Genomic DNA, 15,474 nt, shown 5'->3' with positions numbered 1-15,474 from the left:
TCAGGTGCTTATATTCATGTCTTTCATCAAATTTGGGGAGTTTTGGGCCATAGTTTCTTCAAATAATCTCTCTGCCTCTTCCTCTCTTTCTCTTTTATGCTTCTAGGACTCCTCGAACATGTATGGTAGTCTGCTTGACAGTTTCCCACAGGTCCCGTAGGCTCTCACCATTTTTCTTCAATCTTTTTTCCCTTCTGTTCCTCTGACTGAATAATTTTCACTGTCCTATCTTCCAGTTCACCGGTTCTTTCTTCTGCCTGGTTAAATGTATCTTTGAATTCCACCATGAATGTTTTATTTAAGTTCTTGTACTTTTCAGCTTTAGAATTTGTTTTTCATTTCTTTCTACATGTTGTATGTCTTCATTGATATTCCCATTTTGTTCACACATCATTTTCTTGACTTTCTACACATCTTCATTTAGCTCTTTGAGCATCTTTCAGACAACTGTTTTAGTGTCTTTGTCTAGTAGCTCTGCCATCTGGTTTTTCTCAGGTACAGTTTCTTTAGGTTTATTTTTTTTCTTTGAATAATCCATATTTTCCTGGAATTTTTGCATGCTTTGTGATTTTTTTGTTGAAAATGGGACATCTGAATCTAATAACATGGTAACTCTGGAAATCAGATTCTTTCCTTCCCACAGGGTTTGCTGTTTTTTGTTTTGTTTTTGACAGATTTAGGCTGTCTTCGTGCTTACAGCCTGAGGTGTAAACTTAATGTCTTCTCGGGTCTTTTCTGAGCCTGTACTCTTCCTTGGGCACATGCAGTGACTTTCTAATTTCTCTCATACATGCAGTTGCTTTTGAATGTCCTAGTTTTTAATGCCAGGCTCCCAAAAGGAGAAAAACAGAAAAATGGGAGGGCAAAGGGCAAAGGGAAAAGGGCACAGACCCTTAAATCCTCTGGAAGTCACTTCAGCTGATGAGGAAGGGCTTGCAACAATGGGAGGGTGGAACTATGGTTGCCCATCTCTGTGTCTGCACCTCCATGATCAGAAGCAGCAATAAGCGATCAGAAAGTAGATCTCAATATTTGTAGAACAGGGTTCTTATTGCCCAACCTGCCTCCTGCAAGCTGGTCCAGGAACACATACTTAGTTGCCTGCCACTGGGCTGGAGGGTGATATGGGTAGCATCTGCTGAGCTAAGAGGTGAAATTGACCAAAAGTAACCATAATCAACCTCCAAACCTTCCCATGAAAGTAGCAATTCTTCAATAGAATTCAAAGTTCTAAAACAGTTATATCAGAATGATTCTGCCAGAGCAGTTGTTGTCTAGATGGGGAGACAAATTCCTAGTACCTCCTACTTCACCATCTTCCCAGAACCCTCTCAGTAACCATCACGATTTTTAACATCAATGCAATTAAACATTTCCTGAACCTACTGACATTTTCAATAAATTAGTACAACTATTTTATTATTTCCAAATATAATATGTAATACTGTACTCCATCTTATTTTCCTTAAAATTTGTTCAATTAATCAAGATGCTGGTATTTTGATCATATTAAAACCTCAACAGGATTGTCTGAAAATGGTATATTCTAGTTCATCCATTCATTCATTCCTTCAGTGAGTATTTATTAGATGCCTACTATGAGCTCAGACTGTTCTAGATACTAGGAGTACAACAATGGACAAAATAAAGTTCATGCCCTCATAGTTTACATTGTAGTGGGGGAGACAGAATATTATAAGCAAAATAAGTAAATAAATAGTAAATGTAACGCAGTAAAAAGTGCCAAGGAAAAAATACAGCAAGGAAGGATTAGGTAAGACAGCCAAGCATGGCCTCCCAGGGAAGGTTTGAGTAAATATCTGAAAGAAGTGAGAAAGCCATGAGTATATCTGGGGTAAGAGAAGTGTGAAGACCAGGGTGGTGGCAGCAGGAAGGGTGAAAACTGTTTAAATTTTAGATATATTGTAAAGAGACAACTTGATTTAATGATGGATTCGAGGAAGAATGTGAAAAGAAAAAAGGAATCAATGATGATTCTTAAGACCCAACCTGAGCAACTAGAAGAATTTATTGATAATGAAAGACTGTAAAACTATCACGTTATCTTTTAAAACTTGACCTTTTTTGTTTGGGCAATCTCAGATTTTAGTCTGCCTTCCTTTTGTAAAAGGCAACTTAAAGACTGTTTTGTGGATCTTATAAATAGAATCTTTCTTTGACATGCCATGTTTTTAATAGTTCCAGTTTTGGGGGGAAGGGGAGTATGGGGTTAAGGAAGTGGGGAAATCTCTAGTCACAACCTGAATTAATAACCCTAGAAACTATGTATACCAATTCCTGGAGCCATTTTATTATTCTGAGTCCTTGCTTGTTGTTTGGTTTTTTTTGTTTGTTTTTCAGATTGGCACCTAAGCTAACATCTGTTGCAGATCTTTTTTTTTTCCTGCTGCTGCTTCTCCCCAAAGCCCCCCAGTACATAGTTGTATATTCTAGTTGTAGGTCCTTCTGGTTGTGCTATGTGGGATGCCACCTCAGCATGGCCTGATGAGTGGTGCCATGTCGGTGTCCAGGAAGAAAACCGGCACAACCCTGGGCCACCGAAGCAGAGCATGCAAACTTAACCACTTGGCCATGGGGCTGGCCCCTACTTGCTTGTTTTTAAGAAAATAATTTCCTTAAACTGACCAGTCCTGAAGGCTACTTGCCCTCTCCTTCTCGGTTTTACAATTAAATAAAATGTTCCTAGCTTTGTTTTCACTAACTAGATAAGCAGAATCACACAGAAATAGCATCTGTTTCTTGAGAAACTGTACTAACTTCCACCAGCTGGAAAGAAATGTTTAATAAGAAACGTCAACCAAAAGTAGTAACACCACCTTAAATTCCCATGGTGGTGTATACTATAAATGGTATCTTAATTATTGCCCTTACTCCACATCCTAGCCATTTAAGTTATTATCATAGATGAGGAAACTAAGGCTTATATTAAACTTTTCATGCAATATCATTTTAGACAGCAACAATACCATTAAAACTTGATTTTCTGGCAAAGTCTAGTATTGTTCCCTACTATTAATCCTCTCCATTTGAAACAGTTTTCATTGAGGCCAGCCTGGTGGCGCAGCAGTTAACTGCGCACATTCTGCTTCAGCGGCCTGGGGTTCGCTGGTTCAGATCCCAACTGCAGACATGGCACTGCTTGTCAAGCCATGCTGTGGTAGGCGTCCCACATATAAAGTAGAGGAAGATGGGCACAGATGTTAGCTCAGGGCCAGTCTTCCTCAGCAAAAAGAGGAGGATTGGCAGCAGATGTTAGCTCAGGGCTAATCTTCCTCAAAAAAAACAAAACAAAACAGTTTTCATTAACCTTAAAAGATCAAACCACCCATGGGGCTGGCCCCGTGGCCAAGTGGTTAAGGTCATGCGCTCGGCTGCAGGCGGCCCACTGTTTCGTTGGTTCGAATCCTGGGCGCGGACATGGCACTGCTCATCAAACCATGCTGAGGCAGCGTCCCACATGCCACAACAAGAAGGACCCACAATGAAGAATATACAACTATGTACCTGGGGGCTTTGGGGAGAAAAGGGGGGGCGGAGATCAAACCACCCCAAGTTTCCTACCACCTTCAGTATATATCTGTACTGTATAGGAAAACTTATTGTAAAGGACACACTCTTTAAAACTGGTCTTGCACTCAATCCTCCACACCCTTACTATTATACTTTATTAGTAAGAAAAAGATACTAAGTCCCTGGAGGATCTAAAATTAGCTCATCTATAGCAATATGACTAAGTCCTCATAGTCCTATACATTAAGGAGTAAACAGAAAGTAATCCTGTTGTACTCATTAGGTCATACATGGAGACAACCAACATTCCAAAATAGCTGAGTTTTCCCTAAGAAATAGGAAAAAAGTGTAACCTTATCACATAGTCAAAAGGTATGATATATACTAAATAATTTAGTTTGATAACAGCCTAAGTCAAGTGAAAAAAATCTGCAGCAGTCATCTATACTAGGGGCCAATAAACTTTTCTGTGAAGGGCTGGAAAGTAAATATTTTAAGCTTTACAAGCCATACAGACTCTTATCATAACCACACAACTACTCAATTCTGCAGTTGTAGCATGAAAGCAGCCATACGCAATAAACGAATGAATAGGTGTGTTGTGTTCCAATAATACTTAACAATACAAACGGAGAGCTGGATTTGGCCTGCGGGCTATAATTTGCAAACCATGATCCATACTATCTTGAGCCCACTTCCTAATGCAGATGAAAGCAATGAAAGGTTACAGAATGAGATAACTAAAGAACAAAATATACTATTCTCTTTATTCTTCAGCTAACCTCAAAAATTTTAATAAAATTAGAATTTTAAAAATCACTGTTAATCATTGTTTTTAGGTGTGTTAAAGACATAACACAGTTTTTAAAAGGAGCATTTATCATTTTGGGATACATACTTAAATATTTACAGATGAAATAATATCACATCTGGATCTGCTTCAAAATAGTGCAGTGGAGGGAGTGGGAGGTATGGAGGTACACATAAGACAAAACTGGTCATGAAAGATAATTGAAGTGGGTTAATGAGTACATAGGATTCATTATACTATTCTACTTTTATAAATGTTTAAAATGTCCAATAAAAAATTAATAACAAACTGGCTAATGATGAATCACAAATTTAAGTGCATCTTAAAATTAACCATTTTCTCCATCTTTTAAACTGAGGTTTCTTGACTTTGGCATTATTGACATTTGGAGCCAGATAATGCTTTGTTGTGGGAGCTGTGCTGTGCACTGTAGGATGCTTAGTATCATCCTTAGTTTCTACCCCCTAGATGCCAGTAGTACTCTCCCTGCCCCTCCCTGACCAGTTGTGACAGTCAAAAATGTCTCCAGACATCCTACAAATTAAATCTGCCTCCAATGGTTTTTAAAACAGAAAATGCATGCAATGGAAATCCAAATAAGGACGTATGGTAGAGGTCCACATGTATCTCACTGCTCTAATAACAGACATAGCTTTGGAACTGAAAGATAAATTATTTACAAACGCCTAGCCACCTCAGTCTTACTATGTTTATAGAATCAACTAATCATTTGTTTTGTATTTGAGTTCAAGTAAGGAAAAAGGAAACCTACTCTTAAAAAAGAGGGCCAACTTCGTTCCCATCCCGAAGCTGCATCCCTATTCTGCAGAGCTTCTCATGTGAACAAGAAGTCTTTAGAAACACAAATTTATGGATACTCTCATAGTGCCAGGTTTACTAATTAAATTCTGAATCAGAAAGCATACTTTTTTAAAAAAATTAGGCAAAAAGAAATTTAGTTTTTCAGCCTCTTGCCTTATTAGCTACAATCAGCAGCACTGTGATATTTTAGCAGTTGTTGCTATTGCAGTTTCTGGATTCATTAAATTAAAAATTAGATATTCAACTCAGGGAATTTCACTCCATTTCTCCAGACAAGACTAAAACAATAGCAAAATAAACTAATTGCCTGCCATTTACAAAATACCAAATTTAAGTTAAGTCTTTCTTGCATTACCAAAAAACTTTATAACACATGCTGGGTTCCCAAATTCACAACCAAGAAAGATGTCACTTAAAAATTACTACTGTAAAAGCAAAATCAAATTACATAATCTCATTCATAAAGACATCAAAGTAATAAAACTGTCACACAGTTTATAGATGTCTAATGTGCTAATTTAAAACTTAGGCCAAATTTCTAGAATTTCAACATCAAAGATGACTTATTTACACCTACATCACCACTGGCTCTGTACTAGCTATCCAACAGCTCAAAATACAATTAGAGAAGAAAAAAGCAAAAATAAGATACGACTTCTCTTTTCAAATAGGTGTCTTTAAAATTTTTTAATTAGTAAAAACAGGCTGGCCCACCAGTTTTCTCTCAGAAATTCAAGTCCTTATATTAAGCTTCCTCAGATAGGAGCGTCATTTGGACAAAATTACAACATTCTGCCTAGTCTAAATTTGATCAAATTTGACTTATTCTTAAGTAATCTTGCACTAGACTAAAACAAATGTAATTCTAATACATATTTTTAGGTAACGCGGTTACAGTTAACTACAACAAAGGAAGCCATCCTTCACACCACTCACAGATTCTCCACTGAAATTCCCGTGATAGTAAAAAGCAGTTATTTCCCTTTAATAAGAATATACTCTAAATTAAATTAAGCTTATATACACATATAGAGCAATAAACATGCAGTGTAAAATCTTCACATTAAGGTCAAGAAACAATAAGACTAAACAAATTCTTATTTACTAGTTCCCTTATGAGAAAACAAAACAAAACAAAACAAAGACAGGCCTCTGAGTGTTACAGATGAGGAAACATTCTGACTCACATGATCTATATTCCCCTTCCCTCAACTTCCCCAGTACAAATGTCAGATGAACCCAACTGGGCTCCCAACAGCATGGTGGTCCACCAACAGTAATGGAAAACTCAACTCCTCTCTTCACTTAGGGTTATACCTAGAATACTGAAGGATCACAGAAAAATAAGAAATGCTTCAAGTTGTCTTTTGTCAAATTTTTCTTTTCAATCAGAAGAGCCTTAGGTGAGCATTAAATTTTAAGAATGAAAAAATCCATCTCATGATACAGAAGTATCATTTCTAGGACATTAATTTTTACTAAAAATATTTTTCAAGCTTAGTTTAATTACCTCTGCTTCTACATCCACATTTTGCTTCAAAAGTAACTTCAAAATGTCAACATGTCCATTCTGACTAGCAGCTTGCATTGCTGTGTGGCCAGCACACTGTCCATTTACCTAAATGAAAAAAAGGAAGGATGAAAGAATGTCACAAATTAGAAAGAGCCAATATATACACGTAGTGTGGGTTTAAATCTAGCACACTGTAAAATTCTAAGAAAATAATTTCGGCTGGGGTTCCATATAGCCTAATACAGATCACCAGAAATTGTTCTAATCTAGAGAAGGGATGTAGGCTTTTTTTTAAACAGATGTAAGTTCCATTGTTCAAAGAGCTGTGAAAGAACTCTTTAGGCAATCTGCAAAGTTGAAAAAAGAAAGAAAGGAAGGGAAAGACGGAGGGATGGACAAAGCGAAATAAGTCACATTAGTTTTATATATTTACTTCTATTTGGATTATTAAATCTCAGAGCTTACGTTTCAATGAAAAAAAGCAATGAGGTGAACGGAAAACTTTCAGAAAACATATTATCTACTGCCGTATAAATAAATTCAATTTGACAAGTATATCGAATACCAGCTGTAAGCAAAGTACCATGAAGGATCTATTAATGAGGTGTATACCTTAAATGAGCTATATAAAATTATTCTATTTATAATAGAATTTATAAAGCAGTAAATTCCAACCTTTTCTTCACCTTGGATGTTATGTAAATGCATAACTTACTCATGGACATACCCAAGGCTAAGTGCAATTTCTTAATCTCACCACATTCACTCCTATCCATAAAACCATAAACGACGGTTAAAGATGACAGCCTGACCACACGTTTACATCCCATCCTTCCCGAGACTACCTTAAGAAGATGGTAAAATAATTTAAAACATAAAAAGCCATAAAAACAACAAGAAAAGGAGAGCTAACATTGGAAAACAAGAAAAATAACACATTTTTGAAAGAACACAAGCAAAGAAGTTTTGACTTTATAGAGACAGGGAAGACAAAGGCTGGGAACCCCAGACAAATTCAAAGCGTGCAAACACAAGCACATCAAAGGGCTGACAACAGAGGCCACAGATATAAATCTGATGTGCAATGGCCACACTCCAAGCCCACTTCTCAAATTCAAGCACAGAGTATTAGCTGCCAGGAATCAAGTCCCAAGGCAAGGAAAAGGAGGTTTCTTCCCTCACACAAGTGAATAGCCATAGAGAACAGACCCCTAACTTAATGGCATTTAGGGATTTCCAAAAGCTCTAAGACAAACACCACAACGCAAAGAAAGTCACCAAGTCCGTCCAGGAACAGAAAGCTACCAATGAGCCTTTCATTGTCTTATTCAGATAGGAACGGACAAGCAGAGAGGAGGGATGTGAGGAGGACCTCCAACACAGAAAAAGACAAAGTAAGACAAAGAATTCCAAAACAGAAAGAGAAATGACTCTGGAAGAAACAAATGGAAAGAAGAAAAGAAAACTTATGGGAGAAAAACTTCAATTAGACATATTCAAGAATTCTTTACATCTAAAAATCAAGAGAAAGATGCTGCAAAAAAAACCAGGAAAGCTAAACTGAAAAAAAGTTCCATTAGAAGAGCTGGAAGATGGGTAGATATGAGGCAAGAGACCATCGTTTTTCACCATTATTATGAGACTTCTTAAAAGTATAGCCTTATATTTATTTGTGGTACAATTATATCTCAAAAGAAAAAGCAAGTATAACCTTGTAAGAGTGTTTTTAAATTAAAGGATGCATTGTATTTGTTTTCATTACCTCCTGACATCTTAGTAAAACAAGGGTACAGTTTTATTTTCTTTTAAGCCTCAAACCTCAAAGATAATCAGAACTAGCAAAACAGAAAACTCACATACACATGCACACATGCTCACCCATACACAGCAAGCTAGAAAGCAGACCTAAGACTGCTGAGAAAAGCCCAAAATGACCCATTCGTCAAGGAAACTCATAAGGCTCAGAATTGATGACTGGATGTCTCTGGATATGGGAACAATGTGGCAGTGGTGCTAAACACAAAAGCATTGGCTGACAGTCTGTTTAAAAGCATTTAGATCCCTGAATTCCCCAACCTTGCAAAGCTGAGCTACTGCTCCACCCTCACACTAACGGAAACGTGAAAGTTTATTCTCTGGAAAGAGCAAAGAGTCCGTAGACTCTAGAAACCAGGCACTGTAAAGGGTGGGGCGAAGCACTAAAAACATAAGTTTTGTGTAAATATGACATGCTGAATGCTAAGAACCTGGACTCTCTTCCCTTAATCTGTATTCATAAGGTTGGCAGCCAGGTTTAGCAGGAGAATCAAGAGACCTTTCCAGGGAGTCAGACCAGCTCAAGAGAAAAACACTCGACGACCAACAGCCAGGAGTAACCCAAGGAAACAGTCAACCGGACCACCCTACAGTGAAGTCCAGAGTTGACAAATACGCACACACGCATGCCTCCAAACAAGCCTTTTATTACCGCTTTTATAGATGAATGAACAATCAAGGATCACTAGACATCTGATGAATGGCCTCCAACAAAAGAGACCAAAACAAACAGAAGAAAGTAAGTTAAAGAAGACAAAAACTAAGCAGGGACAGGGGGCTGGCCCCGTGGCCGAGTGGTTGGGTTCGCTGCAGGTGGCCCAGTGTTTCGTTGGTTCGAATCCTGGGCGCGGACATGGCACTGCTCATCAAGCCACGCTGAGGCAGCGTCCCACATGCCACAACTAGGACCCACAACGAAGAATATACAACTATGTACCGGGGGGCTTTGGGGAGAAAAAGGAAAAATAAAATCTTTAAAAAAAAAAAAAAAACTAAGCAGGGACAATAAAACTTTAAAAAAAAACCAAGCCTACCATTAATATACTCAGTGAGTAAAGCATGACATTGCATCCTTTGAATGTGAACATGATACCATAAAAAGGAAAGAGAAAAGAACAACCAAAAAAAGTTTGAAAATTCAAATTCATAACTGATAGAATAATGAAAACCTCAAAAGAAGGGTTAGAAGCTTAAGTTAAGGAGTATCCCAGAAAGGAAAAACAAAGAAAACTATTAGACCATTAGAGGAACAGTCCAAGATCAGAGAAAATAAAAGGAAGGAAAACTACCTGTGAAATAATTATAGTAACCTTCTCTCCGAATGGACAGACCCAACAGGCAGAAGAATAAGTACACTGTTGAACTCAACAGCACCATCAATTAACTGGATATAATTGACATCTACAGACTACTTCATCCAAAAACAACAGAATATACATTTTTCTCAAGCTCACATGGAACACTCACCTAGAAATACCATATTCTGGGGCCAAAAAATATACCTAAACAAATTTAAAAGAATAAAACATATTATGTCTGCTGTCAGATCACAATGGAATTAAACTAGAAATAAATAACAGAAAGATAACCAGAAAATTCCAACATAAGTGGAGATTAAATAACACACTTCTAAACAATACATGGGTCACAGAAGAAATCTCAAGAGAAATTTAAAAATATTTTTAGGTAAATGAAAATGAAAACACAACTTATCAGAATTTGTGGGACACAATGAAAATAGTGCTTACAGGAAAATTTACAGCATTAAATACATATATTAGAAAAGAAGAAAGATCTAAAATCAATAATCTAAATCTCCACCTTGGAAAACTACAAAAAGACAACCAAATTAAATCCAAAGCAAGCAGATGAAAAGAAATAATTAGATCAGAAATAAATGAAATTGAAAATAGGAAATCAACAGAGAAAAATCAACAAAACCAAAAGCTGGTTCTTTGAAAAAAATCAATAAAACCAATAAGCCTCTAGCCAGGGTAACTAAGAAAGAAGACAGAGAAAGGACACCAATTACTAATATCAGAAATGAAAGAGGGGACACCATTACAGATCCCATGGACATTAAAAGAATAACAAGGAAGACTTTGAACAACTCTATGCCCACAAATTTGATAACCTACATGAAATGGACCAACTCCTTGAAAGACAAAATCCACCAAAACTCACACAAGAAGAAACAGACCACCTGAAAAGGCCTGTATCTATTAAAGAAATTGAATCAATAATTAATTACCTTCCAAAACAGAAAGCACCAGGCCCAGAAGGGTTCACTGGTGAATTCTACCAGATATTTAAGGAAGAATTATACCAATTCTCTAAAATCTCTTTCAGAGGACAGAAGCTGAGGGAATATTTCCTAACTTATTCTATGAGGGCAGCATTACCCTAATACCAAAGCCAGACAAAGCCATTACAAGAAAGGAAAACTATAGACCAATACGCCTCATGAACACAGACGCAAAAGTCCTCAACAAAATGTTAGCAAACTGAATCCAAAAATATATATAAAGACTTACACATCATGACCAAGTGGAATTTATCCCAGGTATGCAAGGCTGGTTTAATATTCAAAAATTAGTTAATGTAATCCATCACATCAAAAGACTAAAAAAGAAAAATCACATGATCATATAAATAGATGTGGAAAAAGTATTTTACAAAATTCAACACCCATTCATGATAAAAATTGTCAGTAAACTAGGAATAAAGGGGAACTTCCTCAACTTGATAAAGACTGTACAAAAAAGTTACAGCTAACATCATACTTAATGGTGAGAAACTTGAAGCCTTCTCACAAGAATTAGGGATAAGGCAAGCATGTCCCCTATCGCCACTCCTTTTCAACATTGTACTAGAACTCCTTGCTAATGCAGTAAGGCAAAAAGAAAACCAAAGTACACAGATTGGAAAGGAAGACATAAAACTGTCTTTGTGCACAGAGGACATAATCATTTATGTCAAAGATCCAAAAGAATGAACAAAAACACTCCTGGAACTAACACACAATTATAACAAGGTTATAAGGATACAAGACTCATACACAAGTGTCTAACGCTTTCGTATATACTAACAGTAAACAAGTGGAATTTAAAAATAAAAACACAATACCACAACACACCAAAAGAAACCATCAAGAAAACAAAAAGGCAATCTACTAAATGGGAGAAAATATTTGTAAATCATCTATCTAATAAGGGGTTAATATCCAAAATATATAAAGAACTCATATAACTCAACAGCAAAAAACGATTTGATCTAAAAATGGGCAGAGGATCTGAATAGACATTTTTCCAAAGAAGACATACGGATGGTGAGCATGTACATGAAAACATGCTCAACATCACTAATTATAAAATTAAATGCAAATAAAAACACAATACCATTTACATTATCACGCCAAAAAATTAAATACTTAGGTATAAATCTAACACAATATGTACAAGATCTACATGAGGAAAACTAAAAAAGTGATGAACAAAATCAAAGAACTAAATAAATGGAGAGAGACTCCATGTTCATGGACAGGAAGACTCAATATTGTCACATGTCAGTTCTTCCCAACTAGATCTATAGATTCAATGCAATCTCTACTATTCCTGGTGAGTTATTTTATGGATATCAACAAACTGATTCTAAAGACTATAGGGAAAGGCAAAAGACCTAGAGTAGCCAACCCAACAGTGAAAGAGAAGAACAAAGCTGGAGGACTGACACTACCTGACTCATCAAGACAGTGTGGTATTGGCCAAAGACTAGACAAACAGATCAATGAAACAGAATAGAGAACCCAAAAATAGACTCAAAATATAGCCAAATGATCTCTGACAAAGAAGCAAAGACAATACAATGGAGAAAAGACAGTCTCTTCAACAAATGATGCTGGAACAACTGGACATTCACATGCAAAAAAATGACTCTAAATACAGACCTTACCTCTTTCACAAAAATTAACTCAAAATGGATCATAGACTCAATGTAAAACACAAAACTATAAACCTCCTAGAAGATAAAAGAGAAAACTTAGATGATGTTGGGTATAATATGACTTTTTAGATACAATATCACAATCACGATGTATTAAAGAAATATAAGCCGGACTTCATTAAAATTGAACTTCTGCTCTGCAAAACAAAATAGCAAGGTAATAAGACAAGCCATGGACTAGGAAAAAATATTTGCAAAATACGTATCTGATGAAGTACTCTTATTCAAAATATACAAACAATTTTTAAAACTCAACAATAAGAAAACAATCCAATTAAAAACTGGGCCAAAGACGCGGGGGGGGGGGGGGGGGGGCGGCCCCATGGCCAAGTGGTTAAGTCCATGCACTCCACTTCGGCAGCCCAGGGTTTCACCAGTTCAGATCCTGGGCATGGACCTAGCACCACTCATCAAGCCATGATGAGGCAGCATCCCATGTAGCAGAACTAGAAAGACCTACAAGTAGAATATACAACTATGTACTGGGAGGCTTTGGGAAGAAGCAGAAAAAAAAAATGGGCCACTAAGACCCAAACAGACACCTTACCAAAGAAGACATATAGATGGCATATAAGCATATGAAAAGATGCTCCACACATCATATGTCATGAAGGAAATGCAAATTAAAACAACAATAAGATACTACTACCACCTATTAGAATGGCCAAAATCCAGAACACTGATAACATCAAATGCTGACGAAGATATGGAGCAATAGGAACTCATATATTGCTGGTAGGAATATACAATGGTACACTTGCTTTGGAAGACAGTTTGGCAGTTTCCTAAAATACTAAATATATTCTTACTATATGATCCAGCAATCACACTCCTTGGTATTTATCCAAAGGAACTGAAAACTTAGGTCCACACAAAAACCTACATGTGGATGTTTATAGCAGCTTTATTCATAATTGTCTAAACTTGGAAGCAACCAATATGTCCTTCAGTAGGTGAATGGATAAACTGTGGTACATCCAGACAATGGAATGTTAACCAACATTAAGAAGAAATGAGCTACAAAGATATGGAAGAAACTTAAACGCATACTACTAAGTGAAAGAAGCCAATCTGAAGAGGCCACATACTGTATGATTCCAACAAGGGACATTCTGGAAAAGGCAAAACTATGGATACAATAAAAAGATCAGTGGTTGCCAGGGGTGGGGTGGAGGGAAAAGACGAATACGCAAAGCACAGAGAATTTTTAGGGCTGTGAAAATACTCTGTGTGATATTACAATGATGAATATATCTCATTACACTTTTGTCCAAACCCAAAGAATGTACAAGACCAAGAGAAAACCTTAAGGTAAACTATAATCACTTTGGGTGATTATAATGTGTTAAAGCAGGTTTATCTTTGGTAAAAAAAAAAAAAAAATTCCATTCTGGTGAGTGATGCTGATAATGGCGGAGGCTATGCATATGTGGGCAGGGGGTACATGGGAAATCTCTGTAACTCTCTCAATTTTAGTTTGTAAACCTAAAACTGCTCTAAAAAAATAAAAGCTTATATATATATATATATATATATATAGAAAATTCCCAGATGTGAAAAACACAACTTCCAGAATAAAAAGATAAAACATCTAAAGCAATGGATGAAAACAGATCCACACCAAGGCACATCATTGTGCAAGTTGAGAATATTGGCAAAAAAAAAAGATCTTCATGCTTGAGAGAGAAAAAATTGCTCATATGTAGGATCAGGAATCAGAATGGCTTAAATCTTTCCAACAGCAATTCTGAATGCTGGCAGAAAATGGAATTATTCAGAAGGAAAACGATACCCAACCCAAAATTCTATTCCCATCTAAAATTTAATTGTAAGGTTAAAAAAAAATTAGATATTAAAGGTCTATTTCCCATGAACACTTTCTCAAAAAGCTACTAAAGACTGTACCTCACAAAAGAGAGTAAACACGGATACAAAGAGAGAATACAGAAAACAAGAAATCCAACACATGAGAGAGGGGAAGGGAACCCTCAGGATGACGGGTAAGAAGACATTCCAAATGGACATCAGGTGTAGAGGGCAACCTGCCGCGATAAATCACATCAGAAGGCAGTGAAAGCAATCTCTCTCAGACAATAAAATCAATATGCACCTGAGGTGCCTGAATGTCTTGAGAGATTAGACAATTAGAAGTTTGGAGAAAAATTAATTATAACAATACAGATTACTAAGAAATGAAAAAAAACTGGGGGCCAGCCCTGGTAGTCTAGTGGTTAAGTTCGACACACTCTACTTCAGTAGCCCAGGTTCAGCTCCCAGGCACAGACTTACACCACCCATGTGTCAGTGGCCATGCTGTGGCAGCAGCTCACACACAAAAATAGAAAGACTGGCAACAGATGTTAGCTCAGGGTGAAACTTCCTCAGCAAAAAAAAAAGGAGAAAGAAAAATTAATTATGGGGCCAGCCCGGTGGCGCAGAGATTAAGTTCACACGTTCCGCTTCCGCGGCCTGGGGTTTCAGGGTTCAGATCCCAGGTGCAGATATGGCACCATTTGGTAAGTCATGCTGTGGCAGGCGTCCTACACAAAAAGAAGAGGAAGATGGGTACAGATGTTAGCTCAGGGCCAGTCTTTCTCAGCAATAAGAGGAAGACTGGCGGCAGATGTTAGCTCAGGGCTAATCTTCCTCAAAGACAAAAATAAAAAATAAATTTAAAAATAAATAAATTAATTAATTTAATTTTGTCTGGAGTTAAAAGGGACTGCTTGGGAAAAACTACAAGTGAACTTTTCGGAATGAAGGAAATGTTCTACATCTTAATAGGAGTGTGCATTACATAGGTATATGCATTTGTCAAAACTGATGCATGTATTTCACTATATGCAAACTACATATAGTGAATTATTGTTTAAAAAAGAACAATTATGAACAGCAAGGAAAACAAAAAGTTGTGTGGGAAAATACAATATAGTATCCTCCACAGCTCAGATATATAACATGCACAACTAATTCTAATCTT

At 36.8% G+C, this 15,474-nt stretch overlaps 1 protein-coding gene across 1 annotated transcript in view; it reads right to left on the bottom strand.

The window, feature by feature from the left end:
- Positions 1-15,474, bottom strand: part of MIB1 (MIB E3 ubiquitin protein ligase 1) — a 140,308-nt gene that overhangs the window by 74,466 nt on the left and 50,368 nt on the right. Inside the window, exon 10 of the mRNA XM_046671026.1 lies at positions 6,675-6,782. Within this exon, the coding sequence (XP_046526982.1) occupies positions 6,675-6,782 (108 nt within the window). The remainder of the gene's footprint in view (positions 1-6,674; positions 6,783-15,474) is intronic.

The sequence above is a fragment of the Equus quagga genome, chromosome 9 (assembly GCF_021613505.1).
Source record: "Equus quagga isolate Etosha38 chromosome 9, UCLA_HA_Equagga_1.0, whole genome shotgun sequence".
Classification (NCBI taxonomy): domain Eukaryota; kingdom Metazoa; phylum Chordata; class Mammalia; order Perissodactyla; family Equidae; genus Equus; species Equus quagga.
This window is presented reverse-complemented; position numbering and strand designations above follow the sequence as displayed.